Source organism: Trichosurus vulpecula, chromosome 5 (assembly GCF_011100635.1).
Source record: "Trichosurus vulpecula isolate mTriVul1 chromosome 5, mTriVul1.pri, whole genome shotgun sequence".
Taxonomy (NCBI): domain Eukaryota; kingdom Metazoa; phylum Chordata; class Mammalia; order Diprotodontia; family Phalangeridae; genus Trichosurus; species Trichosurus vulpecula.
In genome coordinates, this window is record NC_050577.1 from 258,065,667 (window position 1) to 258,091,383 (window position 25,717).

The following is a 25,717-nucleotide window of genomic DNA, read 5'->3' on the forward strand; positions in this document are numbered from 1 at the left end:
TTCTCAAGCCAAGTAACTCTAAACACTCATCAGCAATGGTATTCTTTGTTGTAAAAAACCATTTTTTTGGAGAAGGTAGGAAGCCTTGTTTCCCTATCTAATCAAGTCTGGAAGTTCAACGACAACTCATGAGACAGATCCCAATACTGATCTGCACAGAAGCTTTTAACTTGCTCCATTTTTTTTTCTGACCTGAGCCAGTTCTTATCTCTCCTTAAGGAGCTTGACAGCTCTCTGCTCCCAGGGCTTACTATATTGGTGCTGTACTTAGTGCAGACCCCTGATGGGCTCTAGCACTACTACAGCCCAGGGATCCTGAACTCAAGAGATTCACCAGTCTCAGCTGCCCCCTGCAGCAGGGACACGTTTGTGTCACCCCAACTGTCCTATAAAATATTTATTAGTTCTATTTCAAATTTGTTGCTGAAATGGCTTTGTGATTTCCCCCCAGAGACATTAAAGATATTTTTATTTTAATTGTTTTAAAAATGGCATCTGGTTCATGGCATTGCTTCTCTTATAGCAATCTTTATTTTTTAAATATGAAAGTATAACAGGAATACTAAACTAATAAACATAGCACAAAGCTAATCACATAGTAAGTGTTTAATAAATGCTTGATGAGAGTTAAAAATACATCTGGCATCATTTTCATATGCTATTTTTTAAAAAGGAAATTACTGGTTAAAATTAATTTCTTAGTCGACAAATTTTACAGGAAAGGCAAACATGCAATTTGTAAACTGTATATTTTCAAATGTTTATATTTAATATTAAAAGCTTTTCAATTAAGATAATTGGTAACTTGAGACTACCAGTGTTTTTTCTCTCTTAAATTAGTAAATATTTTTAAGGATAGATTTTAGATATTTAGAATTCCATGTACATAAAAATCGATGGTTAAACAAAAAACCCAAGGCTTCAAATGAATGCCAAAGTCACACTACAAACACCAAGAAAGACTGGGACAAGCCAAAGAAACTTGTAAAAAAATAAACGCCTCCTTACCCCACCACAACAGCCAGTTAATTGTTAGCTACAGGGCAATCTTATTTGCTTCCCAAAACACTGCAAAGTTCAGGGATATAAAATCGTTTATTGAGCCTCCGGCTATGTTAGTTCTGAGCTACAGGGCAAGCTATATGGCAAGAATTATTTTACCACTGTTTAGACTGGGGAATCGTACAGATAGTTTTTTGGGGGGCTTCTTAGGTGGTCACAAAATTTCATTCCCCTCCTATCTCTGAAATATGGTAACTGTGACAGACTTCTACAACTGAATAAGAAGAAAGTTCACTTGTTTTAGTTTTAGGTTCCCACAATTATCACTTCATGAGGTTGGATGTACAGCTCTCACAAGTCTGCTGACTGGCACAAGACATTTGATTTGTTCCATTTTCAACTGGGCTGATTAATCCCTCCTTAGGTAGCACGGTGGCCCTGTGCAAGATCTTGAGGACTCACTATATTGGGGTCACACTAAATATGAACATTTTATAGACTTTTAGCATACTCTCGAGCTCCAGAGATCCACTAGCCTCAGCTTTCCTGCAGCAGGGATTATTGGTGCATGACCAAGCCCAGCCATGACCTTTTTAATTAGATTAAAACCATCATTTCTAAATCTTTTAAGGGCGATGTATGCATGTAGCATACTTTGACTATGGAATACTAGGCAGTCCAGAGAATTGGGCTCTAATATCAACTTTGTCTCTAACTAGCTATGCAATCTTCAGTCTTAGTTTCCTTATCAATTAAAAGAAGGAGCTGGACTAGGTAAGCCCTAAGGTCTCCCTGAGTTCAAATGCTTTCCAGCTATATCTCAGTGGCTGCCATTGCTTGATAATAACATACTCGCTCCAACATCATAAACTTTTTTTTTGGGGGGGGGGGGGCACTAATTCTACTCAGTTTATTTTTTTTTCCTTAATAGTATTTCATTTTTTTCCCCAATTACATGTAAAGATAGTTTTCAACATTCACTTTTGTAAAATTTTGAGTTCCAAATTTTTCTGGCTCCCCTCTGTTCCCCCCTCTCCAAGAAAGCAAGCAATTCGATATAGGTTATACATATATAATCCTGCTAAACATATTTCCACATTAGTCATGTTGTGAAAGAAGAATCAGAACAAAAGGGACAAACCAAGAGAAAAAAAAAACAAAAGGTAAAAATGGTATGCTTCAATCTACATTCAGACTCCATAGTTCTTTCTCTGGATGTAGACAGCATTTTCCAACACAAGTCTTTTGAAATTGTCTTGGATCATTGTATTGCTGACAAGAGCAACATCATGAACTTTGAAAGTCTCCTCTCAACTACAATCTTCTACTGTTTCATTTTTTCTATCTGAATCAGCTCTTCCTCTTCACCATGACTTCTGTCCTTTAGTCTTCTAATTCTACTATCACCCTTACTTGTATTCCCTTACCTTTCTCTATTTCTACCTGAACTCTATTTGTAGCTATATTTCAATGTTCATCACTAAATGATGATCAATGACCTATTTCAATCATTATCATATGGGAATCCCTCTTTGGCTTGACGTTCTGCCATTTGTACCCTAATTTTCAAGTCTACATCATTTTCACCATCTATTTTGTTTTGTTCACTCTTGTTTCTCAACTGGGGACTCCTACAGAAAGTCATAAAAGATACACACTTAACCTATTACAGATTTATGCTATTAGGTTCTACCTGCTGTTAAGTAATTCCTTTATTTCTTAATGATTCCCTTTCCAATTGCCTCTTATACCCACTTAAACTGTCCACCCTGAAAACTGTCTTTACTGCCACACACACACGCACGCACTCTCTCTCTCTCTCTCTGTCTCTCTCTCTCAATAGATTACCTTGACTTCTAGTTTACTGAGAAATGAGACCATCCAGCATACATTCTCTCTTCACCTCAAAATTTCTGCTTACTTCCCTCCTGTCTCTGAGGTAAAGATGGTTCTCCTTACCACTCCAAGGCTAAACTATTCACCTTGTACTTCATCCCAATTTTCTTCTGTCTCCTCCAAGAACTCACTGTAACAACAATCCTTTCTTTTTCTTAAATCGTCATCTTTCCCTCTACCTACATTTACAAATTTTAAAATTCTCTTTAAAAATACTTTCCCTTAACTATTGCCAAAGGGCTATAAACTGCATACCATTTGATCTAGCAATACCACTACTGGATTCCAAAGAGATAAAAAAGAAAGGGAAAAAGACCTATTTGTACAAAAATATGTATAGCAGCTCTTTTTGTGGTGACTAAGAAATGGAAATTGAGGGGTTGCCCATCAAGTGGGGAATGGCTGAATAAGCTGTGGTATACAATTGTAAAATTATTCTGCTATAAGAAATGATGAGCAGAATGATTTCAGAAAAACCTGAAAAGACTTAACATGAAGTGATACAAATTAAAGTGAGCAGAACTAGGAGAATATGATACATAGTAACAGCAGTAATGACAACTGTGAATGGCTTAGCTATTCTCAGCACTTCAATGGTCCAAGATAATCCCAAAGGACTCGTGATGAAAAATGCAATCTACCTCTAGAGGAAGAGCTGATGGCATCTGAATATGGATTGTTGCATTATTTTTTTCACTTTCTTTTGTTCTTTTTTTGGTCCAAGTTTTCTTCCACAAAATGACTAACATATGTTTTACATGACTGCATATGTATATTCTCTATCAGATTACTTAGCATCTCAGGGAGGGGGTGGGGTAGGATAAGGAGGGTGGAAGGAATAGAATTTGGTACTTAAAACTTAAAAACCCAGAATGTTTAAAAGTATTTTCACATGTAATTGAGGTAAAAATATTAGTTTTAAAAAATGCCTTCCCTTGTCCTTGCTTCCCTGTTTCACTTGGTGAACTCATTAGCTCTCATGGATTCAATTATCATCTCTATGTTAGTGATTCTAGTGTCTCACATCCAACTGCGTCTTAGACATTTCAATGACCTGTAGACCTTAGATCATTAATGACCTGTACACATTTTGAATTAAAAATTTTCAAAACTGAACTCATCTTTGCCTAAAACCCTTCCCTTCTTCCTAATGTCCCTACCGCTGTCAAGGATAGCACCATCCCCCTAATCACCTAGACTCACATCCTAGGTATCACCTTCACCTTCTCACTCAGGCTCACCCCTCATATCTAACCCGTTGTGTAGAACCCTCCATTTTACCTTTGTAAAATTTCTCCAATGTGTGTTCTTCTCTCCTCTGACACTGCCACCACCCTGGTCCAGGCCCGCATCACTTCATGCCTGGACTTCTACAATAGCCTACCAGTTGGTCAGCCTGCCAGAGGTGCCTCTTCGCTCCAATCTATCTTCCACTCAAGTGTCAAAATTATCTTCCTAAAGAGCAGTTTTGACTCCATTTCCCCCACCCTCACCCCCAACTTTAGTCATTCCCTATCAGCTCTAGGACCAAATACATATCATCCTGTTTGGTATTTAAAGTCCTTTAGAACCTGGCGTCCCCTGGCCTTTCCAGTCTTCTTACACCTTACACGAGCTCCCTGGCCCTCTCTTCAATCTAGCGACACTAGCCTCCTGGTTTTTCCTTGAATAAGACATTCCATCTCCTAACTCTTGGTATTTTCAATGGCTATCCCCCTGACCTGGAATGCTCTCTACCTCCTGACTTTCCTGGCTTCCCTCAAGTCCCAGATAAAATCTCACCTTCAAAAGGAAGCCTTTTCCTATTCCCCTTAACTCTGGTGCCTTCCTTCTGAAGATTATATGCTATTTATCCCATACATAGCTTACTTTGTACACAGTTGTTTGCATGTCTCATCCATCAGATTGTGAGCTTCTTGAGGGCAGGGACTTTCTTTTTTTGTCTTTGCATTCATAGCACAGATAGTAGGCAATGGCACGTAGTAGGTAATTAATAAATGTTCAATAACTATTAGTAAACTACTAATAGACAAATTCTCACTATTATTAAACTATAAGCTCTTGAAGGACTGTATCTTAATTTTTTTTTACGATTAATTTTTAAATTTTCAGTTCCAAATTCTCTCCTCCCTGAAGTCCTTCTCTCACACACTGAGAAGGCAGGCAATATGATACCCATTATATATGTGAAGTCATGAAAAACATATTTCCACACTAGGACTACATCTTACTAATCTTTATATCTTCCCCAAAGTCTAGTAGAGCAAATTATATATAGGAGATGATCAATAAATAGCTTTATTTTAAATGCTTTTGAATGAAGTTTTCTGATTCAATGAGAATGTACTTTGATCAGGGCCATAGGGCACTTTGTACTTAGATATCGTTGTTTGGAATTACTTTTTAAAACACTCAAACAATTTTACTAGTATTTTGTCAATCAGAAATACCTGCCAAACCTTATTTCCCTCCAAATGGCATTCCTTCCTATGTAAAACTGTAGGACCATAACCAAAAATCATGAGAACACAAACAAGATATAGGGACTAAGATAAATTCTTTTCTTAAGCAGACTCAAAGTACTTTAGGTATCTTAGATAATTATGGACAAAATAATTGGTTCTCAAGAAGTATTTTTAAGGATGATTTTATCCTTAAATTATGTATGATGAGTTTAAAATACCAAAGAAAAATTTGCATTACTGTTTAGAAGGCATCTAAAATTGTTACCTTTTGGAGAACATCTAGAGCTGTAAGTACTGCTTCCTGTAAACTTGTCAAAACTGCTTCAGTGTATGATGGAAGGATGAAAGGAGAGGCATCTGAACTGATAGGGACAGAGACAGCACTGTGTAAGATGATACCCAACTTCTGAAGATCATCCATGCTGAAGCCAGTTTTTATATGTTGGTAGAGAGCTGGGAATATCTGAATTAAAGCTGTAAGAAAAGGCTGGCTGGGAATAAAAGTTAGTTTATCACAAGTAAGAGGTGGCTTAGTACTTTCTGATCCAATTCTATACCAGGTATTCCATGCAGCCCACCAAAGATTCAAATCTTCAATCTCATCTGTAACTATAGAAGGCTCAGATCCAGGGTATCGTGCAAGTCTTTCTCCAATGGAATCTGTTCTCATAAATGGCCTACTTAGACCAGGAGTAGACATTGGCCCTATAAGGACAGGCACAGGTACATTAACTGCTGGTGGTGTCTCAGGTTTATCAGAATCTCTCATAGGGGAAACAATCTGCAAAATTTCCTGGAAACTTTTCAGAGCAGCCAAAGAAACTTCATTATTTTTGCTGAGTGCAGCTGATTGTATATGATCAAGAAGAACGTCCCAAGCTTTAGGAAAATCTCCTATAAAGAAAAGGACAAAAAAAATTAGTTAAAAGGTGATTAACGCATATAACACATTAGTAAAAGAGACACTATTAATTTCTTGTTAAAATTACTTTCAGAAACAAAGTAGACAACCACTGACTAGACAATGCTGAAAAGCTGTGAAAATACTGAGAAGCATGAAAAGACTTATATGAGCTGACATAAAGTGAAGTAAGCAGAGTCAAGAAAACAATGTTAAAGGAAAGAAAAGCAACAAAATAATTTGAATCTAAATGCTACAAACTTATAATGATCAATTTTGGTCCTAAAAGATATGGTAAGACACATTTCTCAAATTTCCAGAGAAGCCCATGAATGTGTAATGTTGCACATTTAGGCTATTGTATAAGTCCAGGCGTGAAGTGATGAGGGCCTGGACCAGGGTGCTGGCAATGTCAGAGGAGAGAAGAACAAACATTTGACAAAGTGTTACAAAGGTAAAATTGAGGGTTTTTCACAACAGATGAGATTAACTACTTTAAAAAAATTTTTTTTCCCATTTAAAACATTTGTTAGTAAAAGAGCTCTTTGGGAAAGGAGACAGATCCAGTAAGCAATTTTTTTTAAATGTAAGGAAAAAAATTATTAGAAAATTTTACGAAGATGGCGGCTGAAAAGCAGGGACTAGCATGAGCTCCCCGCCAAGTCCCTCCAAAAACCTTATAAAAATGGCTCTGAACCAATTCTAGAACTGCAGAACCCATAAAATAGCACAGGGAAGCAGGGCTCCAGCCCAGGACAGCCTGGATGGTCTCTGGCTGAGGTCTATCCCACACAGAGCTGGAAGCGGAGCAGAGCAGAGCCCAGCGTGGGCGGCATGGACCAACCAGACCAGGAGCCAGGCGGAACATGCCCTAGCGCCCTGAATCAGTGAGCTGCAGTAGTTACCGGACTTCTCAACCCACAAACACCAAAGACAACAGAGAAGGTTAATGGGAAAGCTGCAGGAGTGGAAGGAGTTCGTGGTTCAGCTACCGCCCTGGGGGGCAGCGGAAGTAGGGCAGCTACAGAACTATAGCTGCAGTTGCTTCCAGCCCCAGGCCCACCTGGTGGGAGGAATTAAGTAGCAGATCAGAGCAGGAGTGCAAAGCCTGCTGAAGATCTAAGTCCAGTCCGGGTTGGGGGTTCTTGGGGAAGGAGGAGTGCTGGTGTGGCAGAGCTGGCACATCCCCCAAGTGTGGCACATAGAACTCTTTAGTCTACAAGCAGTCATACTGCGCTGAAAAATTGAAGGGTCAAGTTAATTGGTTGGGAATATGACCAGGCAGCGAAAACACACCCAGATTCAGTCTCAGACTCTGGAATCTTACTTTAGTGACAAAGAAGATCAAAACATACAGACAGAAGAAGCCAACAAAGTCAAAGAGCCTACAACAAAAGCCTCCAAGAAAAACATGAACTGGTCTCAGGCCATGGAAGAGCTCAAAAAGGATTTGAAAAAGCAAATTAGAGAAGTAGAGGAAAAACTGGGAAGAGAAATGAGAAGGATGCGAGAAAACCATGAAAAACAAGTCAATGACTTGCTAAAGGAGACCCAAAAACTGCTGAAAAATACACTGAAGAAAACAACACCTTAAAAAATAGACTAACTCAAGTGGCAAAAGAGCTCCTAAAAGCCAATGAGGAGAAGAAAGCCTTGAAAGGCAGAATTAGCCAAATGGAAAAGGGGGTCCAAAAGACCACTGAAGAAAATACTACCTTAAAAACTAGACTGGAGCAAGTGGAAGCTAGTGACTTTATGAGAAATCAAGATATTATAAAACAGAACCAAAGGAATGAAAAAATGGAAGACAATGTAAAATATCTCATTGGAAAAACCACTGACCTGGAAAATAGATGCAGGAGAGATAATTTAAAAATTATTGGACTACCTGAAAGCCATGATCAAAAAAAGAGCCTAGATATCATCTTTCAAGAAATTATCAAGGAGAACTGCCCTGATATTCTAGAGCCATAGGGCAAAATAGAAATTGAAAGAATCCACCGATCGCCTCCTCAAATAGATCCCAAAAGGAAATCTCCTAGGAATATTGTAGCCAAATTCCAGAGCTCCCAGATCAAGGAGAAAATACTGCAAGCAGCCAGAAAGAAACAATTTGAGTATTGTGGAAACACAATCAGAATAATCCAAGATCTAGCAGCTTCTACATTAAGAGATTGAAGGGCTTGGAATATGATATTCTGGAGGTCAATGGAGCTAGGATTAAAACCTAGAATCACCTACCCAGCAAAACTGAGTATCATGCTCCAAGGCAAAATATGTACTTTTAATAAAATAGAGGACTTTCAATCTTTCTCAGTGAAAAGACCAGAGCTGAATAGAAAATTTGACTTTCAAACACAAGAATCAAGAGAAGCATGAAAAGGTAATCAAGAAAAAGAACAAGAAAAAGAAATTGCAAGGGACTTACTAAAGTTGAACTGTTTTGCTTACATTCCTACATGGAAAGATGATGTGTATGATTCATGAGACCTCAGTATTAGGGTAGCTGAAGGGAATACGCATATATATGTATAGGTTTATGTATATATATGTGAGTGTGTATGTATGTATATATGTATATATATGTGTATATATATATATATAAAGAGAGAGAGAGAGAGAGAGAGAGAGGGCACAGGGTGAGATGAAGATGAAAGGAAGATATCTAAAAGAAATAAAATAAAATTAAGGGATGAGAGAGGAATATACTGAGAGAGGGAAATAGGGAGAGATAGAATGGGGTAAATTATCTCACATAAAAGTGGCAAGAAAAAGCAGTTCTGTAGGAAGGGAAGAGAAGCCAGGTGAGGGGGAATGAGTGAATCTTGCTCTCATCAGATTAGACCTGAGGAGGGAATACCACACATACTATATTGGGTAACTTACCCCACAGGAAAAAAGGAGGAAGAAGAAGATAAAAAAAGGGGGGGGATGATAGAAGGGAGGGCAGATGGGGGTGGAAGTAATCAAAAACAAACACTTTCGAAAGGGGACAGGGTCAAGGGAGAAAATTCCATAAAGGGGGATAGGTTAGGAAGGAGCAAAATATAGTGAGTCTTTCACAACATGAGTATTGTGGAAGGGTTATACATAATGATACGCATGTGGCCTATGTTGAATTGCTTGACTTCTTAAGGAGGGTGGGGGGGGAAGGGAAGAGGGGAGAGAATTTGGAACTCAAAGTTTTAAAAACAGACGTTCAAAAACAAAAAAAAAAGTTTTTGCATGCAACTAGAAAATAAGATACACAGGCAATGGGGTGTAGAAATTTATCTTGCCCTACAAGAAAGAAAGGGAAAAGGGGATGGGAGGGGAGTGGGGTGACAGAAGGGAGGGCTGACTGGGGAACAGGGCAACCAGAATATACGCCATCTTGGAGTGGGGGGGAGGGTAGAAATGGGGAGAAAATTTGTAATTCAAACTCTTGTGAAAATCAATGCTGAAAACTAAATATATTAAATAAAAAAAAGAGAAAAAAAAAGAAAATTTTACTTAAGTTTTAGTTAGAATTCCATTGTATTTTTCATTACCAGCTTTCGACTTTTAATCATTTGCTACCAATATGGAACAAAATGCAAAGAAACATGAAAAGTACACCAATCTATTTTATCAAGAATACAAGGTTGTGACATTAATGTAGGTATTCCATCAACTGGATAATAACCCAACAACTTCATAATCATTTTTCAAAGAGTTTCTGAGGCTAAAAAGGTCATGCCATGTAGCCCACCTGAACTCTGCTGGGGTTGGTGCTTGGATAGGAGTCCATCATTACTAAAGGAGTGTCTGAAGATTTTCTCATTTGAAAAGGCCTACCAGAGATTGTGCTGTGCTGCTTAGCTTTTAAGAACCCAAGACATCTTGATGCTATGATCAAAAAGGAACCTTACTGAAGGATCAGTAGCTTGGTCAGAGTGTTTCAGGAGCAAAAGTCTGCCAGGTCCTACAACTCAGAAACACGAGTGCAGCAAAGCTACGAATTTCCAATACAGGGGAAAGCAGGCTCTAAACTACCATTCAAATCTTCAATCTCATCTCTCTTATTATTAGTTCACAAGGCAAATGAAGCAAAAAACCCAAATCCATCAGCATAAAAAAAATCTCTTTTCAGGAGCAGCCACTCAAGCTTCCCCACATGTATAGAAAAAAACTCCTTGTTTTTAGTAAAACCTACCAAGAAAAAGAGGTGCTGAACTGCTGATCCAGGCCAGAGAACTAAGGTCACCACAAACATGTGGGAACATGGTACATGTGGGCAGCTGTGTAGCACTCAATGCAGCCTGCAGCAAAGAGCACAGCATCCAGCTGAAGCCAGTTCTGACCACCCAAGTTAGTGGGGGCAGAAATCTAGGCTGGTAAAGCATGTTATTTCTCAGTGTGGCAAGAAGCTGAGAAGCTTCGAGATCCAGGAAACCACAACCTGAGTGGAGGGAGTAAGGAGGTAAGCAGGAGAAAAAGACCAAAAATACCAAAGACTGCAGGAAGAAATCTTAAAGACCTTGAACATAAACAGGAAAAATAGTAACAAGAAAAGAAACTATGGCTTCCAGATGTAGTAAACAAGTTTAGATATCTATGCATAAATTCTGCATAATAAATGAAAATGATCCAACACTTGATGAGACCAAGGACTCTGTGGAATATGAGGAGAATGTGGAACAACAACACACTGTTCCTTAGTGGTTTAAAAAAGAGTGAGAGCAGAATTTATGTGCTGTATCACAAAAAAGAGCAGAACAGGAAAACTTGAATCTGCAATGGCAAGACTCACCAAAGAAACAAAACAGAGAATAGATAGGGAATGCAAATGCCCAGAAGTGAAGGCCACATTAGAAGAAAAGCAAAAAAGAACACTAAAAGAAAATATGCTCACTACATAAGCAAAGTATATAGATCCTAAAGATGCACAGAAACAGCCAGAAGAACACAACAGGACTAAAAACCTTAATACCATAATGAAGGAAATTATTGAAGGGAACTGCCCAGAACTTCTAAACACAGAAAATTAAATTCCAATCTAAAAAATTCACAGATTATCTCCAGAAAAAAAAAATCATCATCAGATTGTGAGCTCCTTGGATTGTTTTATTGCCTTTCTTCATATCCACAGTACTTTCTACAGTGTCTGACACGTAGAATTTAAATACTAGCTGACTACTTCAAATGATTATTGTGAGGATCAAATGAAGCAATATTTGTAATCCACTCTGCAAACCTGAAAGTGCTATGTAAGTTCTAGCTATTATTACTGGTTATGTCAGCACTTCCTTATGACTCCAATGCTTTCACACTTGTGTTCAAAACCTGTGTTTCAACAATCCGGCTAGCAGCTGTTGTGGGGGTGAAAAACCAATACAAGCCCAACTACAAGAACGCTGCCAGCATGGGTTCTTTTGATCTGCTTTACTAAGGAAAGCAACATTAAGGGGTTAACAAGCTTATTTTAATCCAGCATACAAATATCACTCACTTAGTTCAGGGGAAAAACCCAGCACCCTGAACTTCAGAGCAAATACAAACAAATTACAAACAGACCAAATACAATTCATAGTTACCAAGAAAACCAAGTCCGGACATCCAGGAAAGCTGGAGGGCTCTTAACTACAGCTGACCGGAGTTTCCACATCAGCATGCCATCAAGAGTGAGAGCCCTAAGCAAATGGTTCTGTCTTCCCTTTTTTATACAGTTTCAGACATTATCAAACATCATCTGAGTGACCAAAACTTAGGCTCCTATGATTGGCCCTGGAGTTAGCACCTCCCCTTAGGATCCTGGGCGCTTCACACGCACACAGGCTTAGCACCTAGTAATTAGGGGTTTGGGGCAAACTTAGGAGCAAAGATCTAATCAGGACTCCCTTAGTTAGCCCCACCTGGGGCCCCACTTTAGTTACCAATTCACACCCACATAGGTTTAGTACCTAATAGGGGTTTGGGCCTGGGACTTAGCACCTAGTAAGACTCAATCAAATTCATCATTTTAAAACAGTAAGAAAGTCCCAACTTAATTGATATTACAACCTGAACCAAGCCCAATGTAGTAATATTTGTTTCCTACTGCAGGTATACAAGGACTTCTTTTCTATACATGGAGGGAAGCTTGAGTAGCTGCTCCTGAAAAGATCTTTTGTGCTGATGGATTTAGTTTTTTTGCTTTATTCACCTTATGAACTCGATGACCAGAAATGGGTAAGGGTGCTGTCTGTTACCACAGAACACAGCAAAGCTTAGAATGGAATCAAAACTATGGATGTCATTGGTCCTTTGTTCTTAATTAGTGAATTAATCGGTCACTGTATATAGAATTTTTCCAAATTTACATTAAAATAAAACCAGAAAATTGTACCTCTCATTGCATATAACAATTCTCTTAAAATACTAAGAAAATAAAAACTCATTTAAAAGAAGTCTGAAACCTAAAAGTCATCCTTCTCCTTATTCTGCTAAAACCAATCAAAAAATTATTTATTAAACATGGTCTCTATGCTACACATAGGTAGGCACTGGTCTCTGACTTCAAGGAGCTTATATTCTACTAGGGTAGAAAAGAGTTCTTAATCTGGGCTCTATATTAACTTGTTTTAAAAAAAATATTTTGAAATAACTTTTTCAATACAATTAATTTCCTTTTTAATCCTAAGTATTTTCTTTTCATTTATAAATAAATATAGTACACATATGATATGAAAACACCACACAGTGATAGGAGAGAGTACAATAACAATTGAGGGAATAAGGAAAGAACTCTCCAAGTAGGTGGTACTTCAGCTAAGTTTTCATCAATCTAGGGACTCGAAGAAGTAGGAATAAGAAGACACAACGAGCATAACAGACATATGGGACAGGCTCTACAGAAACAAAGGGCCTGAAAATAGAATGCTGTGTATGAAGAAAACCACAATTAGAAGTGCAGAATACATGAGGGGGAACCACATGTAATGAGTCTGGAAAGAGAAGTAGACATGATAGAAAGAGACCAGTTGTGGTGATTCTACCTCCACAATACTGTGGTGATTCTACCTCCACAATACATTCCATCATCTTTCCAAGAACACAGCCACTATCCTAGTTTAGGGCCTCATCAACTAATGCCTAGATTATTGAAATAGTCCCCTAAATAGACTCCCAGGCTCCAGGCTCTACCCTCTCCAATTCACAATTCCCAAATTGGTCTACTTAAGGTCAAGGTCACCATGTCACTTTCTGGGCAATAAACTCCTATTGCTTTATTTTGTCTCCAGGGGGTAAACACAAACTATTACTTGAGTTTTGGAGCTCTTTACAATTTTGCTCTAATCTACTTTTCTTTTCTTTTTTTGATACATGTACAGAATAGTTCATTTTTCAGATGAGTTTCTGTCCCTACCTCCATTTCCAGAATCCATGCTGCTGACATCTGGGCCAGGTTAGGAAGTAGAAGATCCGTGAGTAAACCAGCTACTGAATATTTACATGAGAAAAGAATGGGGTGTGCTACTTTGAATGGAACGGGCTGAAATAGTCTATCTTCTTTAGTCACTGCTCCATTTTTCAATTTTAATTTATGGTCTGCCACTGCCACACGATGGTACTTTGTTCCTTCTGTGGTAAGGCCTTTGTGGAGAGTGGGTCTGGCATCTTTTACCCCTGCCTGTTGCTCAAAATGCTGATCTCTTGTCTGCTCTGTAATTACAGAATTCATGCTTTAGCTTTAGCTTTCACTATTGAGACTCTGCTCACATGGTCACTGGAAGCTGAAGGTGTTATGGTAGGAAAGTACAAACTAGCCTCTCCTTATTCAACTTTAGAAAGCTGCTGGTACTTTTAATTTGGAATAAGCAGCATTTTCCACAGACTTGACTACATATCAGAGGGAGGAGAAGCCAGTGGTATAGAATCCTTCAGGACATCATCATTACTGAATGCATGAGGTTGCACTATGATACTGGCAGTAATATTTTGCACAGAAAACACTAGCAGGCATATCTGGCTCTGTAAGATATGAAAAACTGTGAACTAGGTTCTAGAGAGATATGCAGAACTATAATTTCCATGGTAAAAGTCTAGGGAAGTTATACATACACAACACAAAAAATAAACATTCTGCAGTTGATGTTGAACTAGGAAAGAATCCTAAAGAGATCCCATAAAAAGGATCTAACTGATCAGACTCTGCTGACCTCCAAGGCAAGGTGTGATGGACTGGTGGGGGAGAGGGAATTGTCCACAGCCTCAGGATACTGCACAGATATGAGAGCTAAGACTCACTGGATGCCAAAAAACAACCAGTCTATGGCATAAGGGAATAAAAATGCTCCAATTTGCTTTTTCAGGCTTACTGCATATAACTCTAGGTTCTAGCCAAACTGGCTTTCTTGCTGTTCCTCATATATGATATTTCTTCTCTCATTTCTATTTCTTTGCGTGAGGCTGTCCATCCCGGAATAAAATGCCCTCCCTCCTCACATCCACCATATAGAATCCCAGCTTCCTTCAAAACTCAGTTCAAGTACCACTTCCTAAAGACCTATTTGTACAAAAATATTTAGAGCAGCTCTGTTTTTGTGGTGGCTGAGAATTGGAAATCAAGAGGATGTTCATCAATTGGGGAACGGCTAACAAGCTGTGATTTATGATTGTGATGGAATATTATTGTGCTGTAAGAAAGGATAATAAGCAGGATGATTTCAGAAAAACCTGGACTTACATGAACTGATGTAAAGTGAAGTGAGCAAAACCAGGAGAACATTGGACATAGCAACAGCGGTATAGTATGATGAAGAACTGTGAATGATGTAGCTATTCTCAGCAGTACAATGATCTAAGACAATTCTGAAGGACTCATTATGAAATATGCTATCTGCCTCCAGAGAAAGAACCGATGTTGTCTGAATAAAAAGCACACCATTTTTCAACTCTATTTTTTAAAATTTGAGTGTTCTTGTACAAAATGAATGACATGGAAATGTTTTACATGATTACACACATATAACCTATATCAGATTGTTTACCATCTCAAGGAGGGGGAGAAGAGGGAAGGAAGGACAGAATTTGGCACTCAAAACTTGAAAAAAAAAAGTTAAAAATTGTTTTAACATGTAATTGGGGGGGAAATAAAATGTTATTTAAAAAAATTAAGTACCACCTCCTACAAGAAACCTGTCATGACCTTCCAGTTGTTATTGTCCTCCTCATGAAATCACTCGGCATATATTTTGCATTTAATTTTCTATATACAAATTATTTCCCTCTCAATAACGCAAGCTCCTTAAGGGAAGGGACTGTTTCTTTACTGTCTTAGTAACTCCAGTGGTCTGCACTCGTTAAGTGCCAACACCCACAATTTCATATAAGGCCTTAATTTACTAAATAATAAAATGACTTATCCTTGTATTCTGAATTGTCATAGAAAAGGTTTTCTGCACTTAATATATTATGCATAACATCTTCAAAACATAAATGTTATGATTAAATATTCTCAAAATAAAGTCCCATGTGATTCTAACTTTAAAAATTAAGCAAAAAGTTACATGATTTGGTTTAATGTGTTTGTCGCTAAATGCAATTAATAGTTCTCAAATTTTAGAATATACCTAGAGGTTGCAGTAAGTATCTTCTTGTATTGAAAATTCTTGCAACTCCAGCCAATGTTAATACCCACGTCTCAGCCCACTGTTTCTCTGCTGTGTCTCTTGAATGATGAATGAGTATGTTGCCACCACCTGACTCAATCTTCTCTTTGTCAGCTGTAGTAGAAGCTTCTCGAACTCGGTCCAGGAGATGAAAGAGAACCTAGATTTTATACAAATGACATATTATATATCAATTATAAATGATGACAAAAGTAACTGACGAAGAGGCGTAAAAAGGCATCATTCTATCCATGGCCAAAAGTAGTTGGATCATAAATTTAATAGTTTACTTTGTGACCTTTCCTCAAAATAATCCTGAGAGGTAGTCTATTTCCTTATTTCTGGGCTTCAATACACTCATACTTTGGAAAAAATAACCTTGAGGTAATTTCTTATTCCAGGTAAGAGGAAATAGGTATAATTCCATAATGTGGATTTCACCAGAGACTTCCTCTCTCCAGGAGCTGAAGGACAAGGAAATCCCTAGCCTATAGATCCAAACTTGCCATCAGCTTAATTTTTTCTAACTTGTAGGACAAGTACCAAATGGTAGCTCTTAAACACAATATGACTTTAAAAATCTTTAACTTATATATTCTAAAAGTCTAGTGATAAAAGTTATGTCATGAAAACAAGCTATTTTAATCTGTATGAATATTTAGTAAGTATGAAAATGTAATATGCTCTATTTGCCAAATCAGGAAGGTAATAAACTAAAAAGGAATTAGGGAGAATTATAAGAACTATTCCCTTCCCTCTAGATGCTGCTCTTGGAATTTTCAGTGCCCCTCTCTCTACTTCCCTTCCATAGAATACTGCCTAAAGAACTGGCCTTTCCAATCCTACTTTCTCATCTCACTCCAGCCAGGTCCAGTGAGAGAGAGAGAGGGGACTTGGATAAGAGTGTATTCCCTTGTGCTTGTTCTTCCCTCAATACCACTCCTTTACCAACAGCATTTATTCTCAAGGGCAACAACCTCAGCCTTGACTATTTAATCTTGGCTCCTTCTGGGAAATATGAGGTTGGGAGACAGAAAACAGTTATTCCTGAAGTTTAAAACTGACATTTTGACCATATCTTTCTATGGAAACAGGGTGGTGATTAAGTTTTTTTAGAGTGATAATTCAAAGGTATTAGTTGTAAAGTTTATTTCTGTGAGCTATCCAGAGATATTACACACTGTTTATATGGAAAAATATGTTATTAAGTTAAAATGTTTTAGAGTACAACCTATTAATTTGTGTATGTATGTTTTGATTTGTTGTATTAACTGGGTTCAGTCCAACAATTCAACAAGAACTTGTTAATGTCTACTATATGCAAGGTAACATTTCAGGTTCAATGATATTAAAACAAATTGAAAAATGGAATGGTACAGTGGAGAGAGGACTGAAATTGGAAGCACAGAACAAAAGTTCAAATTCTGGGCTTGCTCCTTACTTCCATGCAACTTTGGACATATACTAGGCTCAAATGAGAAGGTTGGACTAGATGATTTCTTCCAACTTAAGACCTATGAACTTATGAATAGTCCCTGCCCTTAAAGAACTTATATTCTATTGGGGGGGGGAGGGGGCAGGAGAGGATACTATCATGTTTTTTGTCTCTGAATTTTTTTAAATGGATGAGTATTTTATATTTCTCTTCTTGAAAAAGTAAAAATTAAGGTTGTTTCTTTTAACTTATGCGCCTGAAATGTTTTTCCTGATTGTCAGTGGCTCTTAACTTTAAAAAATTCACTATCACTATATTATCAGCAATAACTAATTTTCTTTTGTAATATCCCCTGGTATTTTCCAGTTTGTGGATCAGGAGAAAAAGGAACAAATAATCAAAAAGGCAGAAGAAACAAGATATGAAATCAGAAAAACATTATGGTTTGATGTTTTAGCATATTCTGTGTGATGAGATAAAAATATCTTCAAATTAGTAGGGTGCTATTTTTTCATTATTAAAGGGGAATGGGGAAATTCCATTATCTTAAAATACCTTAAATTAGTATCACAAAAAGTCCTCTCCCATAGGAACTCCAGACCCCCAGCTCCTTTAGAATACCTTCCATATAACAGTGTGCCATGTTGAGTGCTGCAATAAGGTTCCATGTGCCCCAATGGTAGAAAAGAGAGTCTGCCCTGCACTTTTTCTGACAGCAGGCCGTGGATCCACACAGAGTTCACCAAGTTTGGCATACAGACACAGCCACAAACAGTCAAATGGAGGTGCAGGATGGAAGGGACGGTTTAAAACTACTCCTTTCTCCTCTGCTTGCTTCTGTTGTGCTGCCTCTTCTCTATTCAATTCTTTTTCAATAGTTTCACCTCTTTGGAAAAAATAATCTGAAATGTTCCACTATGAAATAAAGTGGAAAAAAAAATAACATTAGTTTATAAATATAATAACGCAGATCTTTAGTATATAGTTATGCTGTTTTGAAATTAGTAAAACCATTTCAGAAATGTTTATCTCAAATAGCGTATGAGAGATGGCAGTGAAGCCAAACCCTAGAACATGCTAATTATATATAGATAAAATATGCAAGCTCTGAGAAAACTATTTTAATGTTCAGGCATAATTGATTTCCAATTCAATAGATTTTTGCAGTTTTAACTTACGTTAACACTGATTTTTGATACATGACTTTGCATATGAAAAGACCAATTAAAGATTTATATTGGACCATAACTGAGAATGGTCACTGAGATGGGCCCAAAACTGAGTAAGAACAAAAGATACTGCTAGGTAGAATTTGGAAAATTACAGCATATTACCAAGCTAACTGAAGGCACAAAAGTCAATCTCCTTAATACCAATATTCTACTGGTGATCTCATAAGGTTATGAAACAGGGAATACCACTATCTTGAAAACCTTAAAAGTATTTAAATACACAACAAAGCAATGGAAATGTGGACTGTGAAATTAAGTAGGATACAGCTTTTTAATAATGTTGATTATACAAGAAATGGAATAAAAGTCATTAATTAAAGCTACATATATAAAAGACCTAAACCAATCGTGTAGTAAAACTATGGAACTATAGACAGGCAACTGCAAGACAGAGGGATGCAATGGCAAGAATTAGAGTGAAAGGACCTTGGTTTAAATGTTGGTTCCACTGTCTGTGACTTCAGGCAAATCATTTAACTTCTAGGTCTCAGTTTCTTCATCTATAAATAAGGAATTAGGCTAATCTTCTGGCCCCATACCTAATGCAGTCTTTATGAATGATTTATAATAATGAGTAACTTATCAATTATGATATTAATATAGTAAGGAAAGCAGCAAGAGACTTACCAGTAAGCCTATTGATGTTAAGCTAATATTAAGTTCCTGATTATGAAGTCCAAAGCTACCTGCAACATCTACAACTATCTGTAGGCAGGTGCAAGGCATTGTTGGTAGAAAATCTGTCACAACCAACTGAAGACATTGGAATGCAGTTCTTATTAAAGATTCTCTGGGAATATGAGAAGTTAAGAAATACGGATTTGTAGGTACAAGTTGGCACATTTCACAACTATAACATCATTAATCAAAACTAATTTCATGACTAAAGAAATGTGGTATCACAAAAATACCTCTATTTTACAATAAAACAAATTACAGTGAAATCATTCCTATCCCATAAATTTTCCTCCAAAATATATTCCCTAAACAATATTCAAAAATGTTACAAATAAATGTAATAATGCTTCAATATTTTTTGCAAAGACTTCAGATAACAGATAACTTAATTTGCTTTTGTTTAAAAAAAGAAGCAACTTTAAGAAAATGTTAGGATCCTATATGAGTACTTTTAATCAATGAGAAAGACAACATGCTACCACCATACTATTCTCAGTAGTTTCCATCAGTTCTCTAAATAGCTTACAATTTTACAAGAAAAGTATACTACCGATTAATAAGAAATAAGGCCTTAATTTTCTTAAGGTAATCTCATACTACATTTGTTAAAACCTCCACTGCAATATGAAATCTACCCTAGTTCAAGCTGAAGGAAGTTAAAAATTCCCAAATACAGAAAACAGGTGGCATTTCCGAGAGGAGAGAGTGAAGGATAGAAGTTGTGAAGGTGGAAAAAGAAAACCTTCCGCTCTGTTAGTGACAACAAAGGACAGATAAAATCATTAACTTGCAAAATGTTCTTAGTAAATTCTTTTTGTAATTTCTTAACGATGTTATATGTGTATAGACTGCTCACTCACCTTATGCATAGGACAGTTTTGGAGTCATATCTCTAAACTCTGTGATAATCTGAACTGGATGAGTTCATCATAATTTTCAGACTACTTTGTAATTGTGAACCCAGAGCTTTTACTTAACAATGTCCAGTGAATAGCAAGATAGAATCAAGGGTACAAGCAGAGGTGTTATTTTTGGCAAAGTGAGGAGTCTGGTCATTCTCCCTGATGACAGTGAAGAGAGGGGCCTCACAATGGATGATGTCAATTTATTTCAGTGTGAGCATGAAGTGAGGTTCTCTATTTTAGAGGCAGGTGGAGATGTAGTTGTGTGTGTGTGTGTGTGTGTGTGTGTGAGATGTAGTTGTGTGTGTGTGTGTGTGTGTGTGTACATGCGCACATGTGAGAGAAAGAGAGACAGACAGAGAGACACCAGTAAAGGGATTAGCATGCAACAGTGAGGGCCACAATAATAGTCCTGTAGTGGACTTGGTATATGCTGCACTGAGTGGCAGGAAGGAAGGAAAGAAGTCAGGTAAGATTTAGAAAGGTATGAACGGCAACTAGACAATGAGATAAGGCATTTAAGGTCCAAAAATAACGTAAAACTGGACTAGTCAGCTCTTAAAGATTTTAAAGAAAAGATAATGGAGTGATAGCCTAGTAAAGCAGGGATGAGTACAGCAACATTATGGTAGGGTGGTAGGGCACTGTGGTAAGGAAAGGTAACTGTGAAAGATTAGAGTCAGATGTTAAGTGGGATACGCCAGACCTAGCTCTGACCCACTCAAAAGAAGTGATCATTCAATCGTCAGTGTAAGCACATACACCTCAGAAATAAACAGACACTACAAATCAGGATATAATTGTTTTGTTGATTACCTAGACTTAAGAAAGTGATGAAGAAAATGGAACATAGATTAAATCTAAAAGCATGACTTTTTTATGAGTCAGCTGTTTATTATTTACTAGCACACTATGACATATAGTAGAGTTATGGATAGTACATGTGAAACATTTATATGTGATAAGATCAAAGGTATAGCCAGACCTCTACATGGCTGAGCTGGAATGAAAGGCATCTAGTGCTGAGCATGGATCCAACAAATGGGGAAAATATTTTTTTGACCAGCCTTGTCAACATTTCAAACACCACCAAAATTGATGGGAAAAAGAGATCAAAGAGCTATGAGAAAGAAAGAGGGAAAGGTCCAGTACTCAGTCAATCTCTCCTTCACCAAAGAAATTCACTTTTTACTTACTAATCTGTGAAAAATTTCACTTCTTTTTACCTGATAATTTGCTACTAGGGAGCTAGACCCTCTAATCAGTTTCACATATAGGATCTACAGATTGAGAATATTATTAAATTCATTAATCACCTGCCAGGTGCAAGTCACCGTGGAGGCACAGGGAACATAAAGAGAAATGAAAAGTAGTCCCTGTCTTTAAGGATTTTACATTCTACTAGAAATTTTTGCTGGTGACATTTGCAAAATGTTCCTTTAGACAAAATTCCATTGTAATACAATTTGGATGTCCTATTGAACATGTTTATCAAACTGCATTATGGGTAAAATTGATTTACAAATAAGAAGTGCTAATTAAAAAAGTAACATGAAGATTAAGCCAGAGTGAAAGAAAACCCATTTTCCCCCTCAAACAAAGGGAAAGTGAGGAAATCCAATTAGTTACAGGAGAGAACAGGACTTGGGAAATGCCTGATTTAAGCAAAGTTCCAGACTCTACCTTTCCTTATCCACATAAAAATGACCAATATATTCTATGAAAATAAATCCTGGCCGTGACAACAATAATCTACCTGAATTAAATACAAAATAAATTTGAAAAGTGGAGCACCGCATTTTGCTGAGTAAAGACACCATTGTTAAGTATAACTAGCAAAGTGTAATTTTTATAAAATTAAGACCTTAAAATGTTTCTTGCAATTAAAAATGCTCCAATGATGGTGAGACTAAATCAGAGACTTCAAAATTATCTTTTGACAGATTCAAGGCGGGGAACCACGCTCATGCTCAATTTAGTAAACAAATAATACATTTTAAAAGTAACACTATTAGTATATTTACACTTAACTTATATCAACTTTCAGATGTTTACTTCAACTACTTACCCTTGATCATTTCTGATTGCTCCCATAACCCCAAGCACTAATGGCCATCCAGGCCCAAGACTGTCTCCCTGACTCTGCAGAATCTGTAATACACATTCCAATTGCTTGAGTCTTATATCAGGGTGGATAATACTGGATAACTCCTTCAAAGGGTTCAATAAAAGCAACTGTAACCTCTAAAAGAAAAAAAAATTAGTAAAAGAAACCAAAGAGGTATTTTTTAAAAAAAAATAAGAAAAAAACACCAGACTACATGGTAAATGGATGTTTAAAAAAAAAAAAGAAAAACTCCACACATATTTACATAAAGTAGTAAATTATATGAATAACAACAGATTCTCTTGATCCAGATTGTCTGAGTAAAAGAGCATTCTGGCCAATAAACTAGAGAAAACTATGATATATAGGCAACTGTGTATTGCCTTAATCTTTCCTTTGTACTTGCCATTCTTATATTTGTATCATGTTAATTTTTGTACATCTCTTTCTTCCTTCCCCTATGAGATGGTAAGCTCTGTGTTACAACTATCTTTGGGTCTCTCTAATGTAGCTTACACAAATGTGCACCAAAAAAAGCACAAGAATGATAAACATTTTTTAAAAAACTTACTACAAAACTACATTAAATAAATAATAATTAATATAAGAGAAATCTTTTATAATTCAGATAGCACTTTTAATATTCCACAGTGTTTTAGGGCCATCAATATGAACATCAATTTATAATCTATAAACATATTTAAAAATCTCTATTTAATAAACACAAAAAGCCTAGATTGATTTTGTTCTGGCCCTGTTACTGGAAAATTAATGAGTCATTTGTTTCTTTCCAAAAGAAGAAGAAAGCAGGAAAAAATGGTGGTTAAGATTTTCTACTTCACAGGACTGAAATTTTAACCTAGAAAGTACATGTGGAGGTCAACTGTGTACTAGACTTGAAGTAAGCAAGACCTAGGTTCAAATACCATTTAAATGACACGGGGCAATACATAGATAAACAGAGAGATACAGAGATCTATACAATATTGGGGGTAGGGGGGAAATAGCGTATTCTCAAAATAATTTCCTTATATTTGTGTGTGTGTGTGTGTGTGTGTGTGTGTGTGTGTGTGTGTGTGTGTGTACGCAATACATATACATACATGCATAATGAAATGCTATATTCTACAAAGCAAATTGCATATTACCACATTTTAAAAAGATCTTATTACTGGAAAAGGGTGACCAAACTGGATAGCAATAACTACTGATCTCTTTGGACTACTTTCTTATCTGTCTAAAACTTTTAAGAGGAAAAAAAATTTACACACATATTATTTGAAAAAATTATACGAAGAAAACAAGTAGGCTTTTTATATTTTAGAGTAGATGATAGTTCTACTACACACAGTAGATAAAGTATTCAGGAGCAGGATTTCATTTCTTGAATTTTACCCATTTTCTGAACTGATAAAATAATTATAACTGGAACAAAGTCATCCTTTACTTCATATGTCTCCCCAAATTACCTGATTTTGTGAAAGTGGAGGATCATGGTTAAATGTTAATCCTGCTTTAATAAGTGAAGTTAAGGCTTCTGCTCCCCATTCTCTCATTCGAGAGTTTGGATGCTGACAAACCTGAAGATATAATACATTAAAATTCAAACATTCATCTTCTAAACTATTAAAAAAAATATACATTCAAAATCAAAAGTTAATGAAAAAATTGTTTTACATATCCTGGCAAGTCATATTTTAAAAACAATAATCTTAAATGAGGTGGAAAAAGAAAATTAAGCAAAAATTCCGACTACAATAAACTTATTAATAGTAAATTTTAAAAAAATACATATACCTATAAGTAAACTTACCTTCTGTACAAGAGGAAGCAATAAAAAGAAAGAGACAGGAGGAAAAAAGATGAAAACTAAGACAAAAGTTGCTGGAAAAAATACAGGATTACATCAGAGAAAACTAATATGAAATCAGATTAAGCTGTTAAAATCCACTCTACTTTCAAAATAAACTTATGTAGGGAAAAAATGTGTTCTTCACAAGAGGCAATCAGTAAATTCTGCAAAAACTTATACTAAAAATATCCAATAAATTCAGTCTTCAGTCATCCTTTTTAATAGATATCTTCCTTTGAAAAATGCATGCAAAAACTAAGTAATAAGGATTTCTTGTGATAAGATTAATTTAAAGGGAGCAATTCTAATTACTAATGGAATTAACATTTAAACACAATTTATGTACAATGTCCTTGCTTTTAAAGCCATTGTAGGTAATTTTAGAGAACACTTTCATATATGTAGATATCAAAAGGTTCGTAGTTTCTTATGAGAAACTTCCTCATTTTACAGAGGAGGAAACTGAGGCTGAGAGAAGTTAAGGGACTTGCCCAAGCTCACAAAGCTAGTAAGTATCTCAGGTATTCTGACTCCAAGTTCAACATTCTATCCATTCACTGAACCATGAAACTGCTTTGCTTGTAGCAAAGGCAGGAAAAAAAAAATAACTAAATGTTAACATTGTGTTTTCAAGATGACTATTCTTGCATATTATGGGCAGCTAGTGGCACAGTGGATAGAGTGCTGGTCCTGGAGTCAGAAAGATCTGAGTTCAAATCCAGTCTCAGACACGTACTACCTGTGCCTCAGTTCCTCATCTGAAATGGCAAACCACTCCAGTGTCTTTGTCAAGAAAATCCCAAACAAAAAGTTGAACACAATGGAAAAAAAAGACTAAACAACAAAAATATTCTTACATATTAGATTAACACTTGAGGGGATGTATTTCTTTATCTTACTGACAGAGGAAAAAAGTCACTCAAAATTTTTTATCAAAAACAGAACAGTATATCTTAGAAAACCAGGTTACCTCAAGAAGATGGCCAGTTAAAGGTCTCCACAAAATCTCTATTCTGTGCATGTTAACAAGTCCTGTTTCTAGCAACTTAGCAACTGCAAAAAGAGATGGTTCCTAGGTGGAAAAAAATGGGTTTCATTTTGATACTGCAAAGGAAATCTTTAGTACTTACAACTGTCATTAACATCAAACTACACAACATAAAAGAGGTTACCAAGCAATTTAACAGTCACATTCAATAAGCATTTATTAAGCATCTGATATAAGCCAGGAACAGTGCTCATGTACACAGTTAAAAAAAAAAACCCCAACTCTTGATTATCTGGAGAATATCAGTCTTCTGGCATCTTTGAACAATGAAAAGTCTATGACCCTCAAAGTAGGTTAGAAACAGGGGTAGTGGGGTGAATGAGGGGTGGCCAAGAAGCAGCTTTCAGTAATGAAGTAGCCAAGGAAGAGAGAAGTATCACTCCCAACATGTTTTGATTGGTCATTTCTCAATCCAGAAGGAAAGCAGTGCTGTGAATGGCATATTTTCCTCCTTTTTATTTTATAAAAAATAAAAAAAAATGCATGAAAAGCAACAGAAATGTGAAATGGAAGGGCAGAGAAAAGAGAAGATGGTAGAGATTACAAGGTAAAGAGACATGCAGTGAACAGCAACCACACTGACAACAG

General features: G+C 36.6%; 1 protein-coding gene across 3 annotated transcripts in view; it reads right to left on the bottom strand.

The window, feature by feature from the left end:
- Window positions 1–25,717, bottom strand: part of MON2 (MON2 homolog, regulator of endosome-to-Golgi trafficking) — a 142,295-nt gene that overhangs the window by 54,404 nt on the left and 62,174 nt on the right. For 2 of the 3 annotated variants that reach the window (XM_036758374.1, XM_036758375.1), the window contains exons 20-26: window positions 25,052–25,153; window positions 23,699–23,809; window positions 22,191–22,366; window positions 19,170–19,332; window positions 17,932–18,225; window positions 15,837–16,035; window positions 5,629–6,257 (exon numbers count right to left, since the gene is read on the bottom strand). In XM_036758374.1, the coding sequence (XP_036614269.1) occupies window positions 5,629–6,257; window positions 15,837–16,035; window positions 17,932–18,225; window positions 19,170–19,332; window positions 22,191–22,366; window positions 23,699–23,809; window positions 25,052–25,153 (1,674 nt within the window). Of the gene's footprint in view, window positions 1–5,628; window positions 6,258–15,836; window positions 16,036–17,931; window positions 18,226–19,169; window positions 19,333–22,190; window positions 22,367–23,698; window positions 23,810–24,042; window positions 24,046–25,051; window positions 25,154–25,717 lie in introns of all 3 variants that reach the window. The other variant, XM_036758373.1, reaches the window with a different exon arrangement.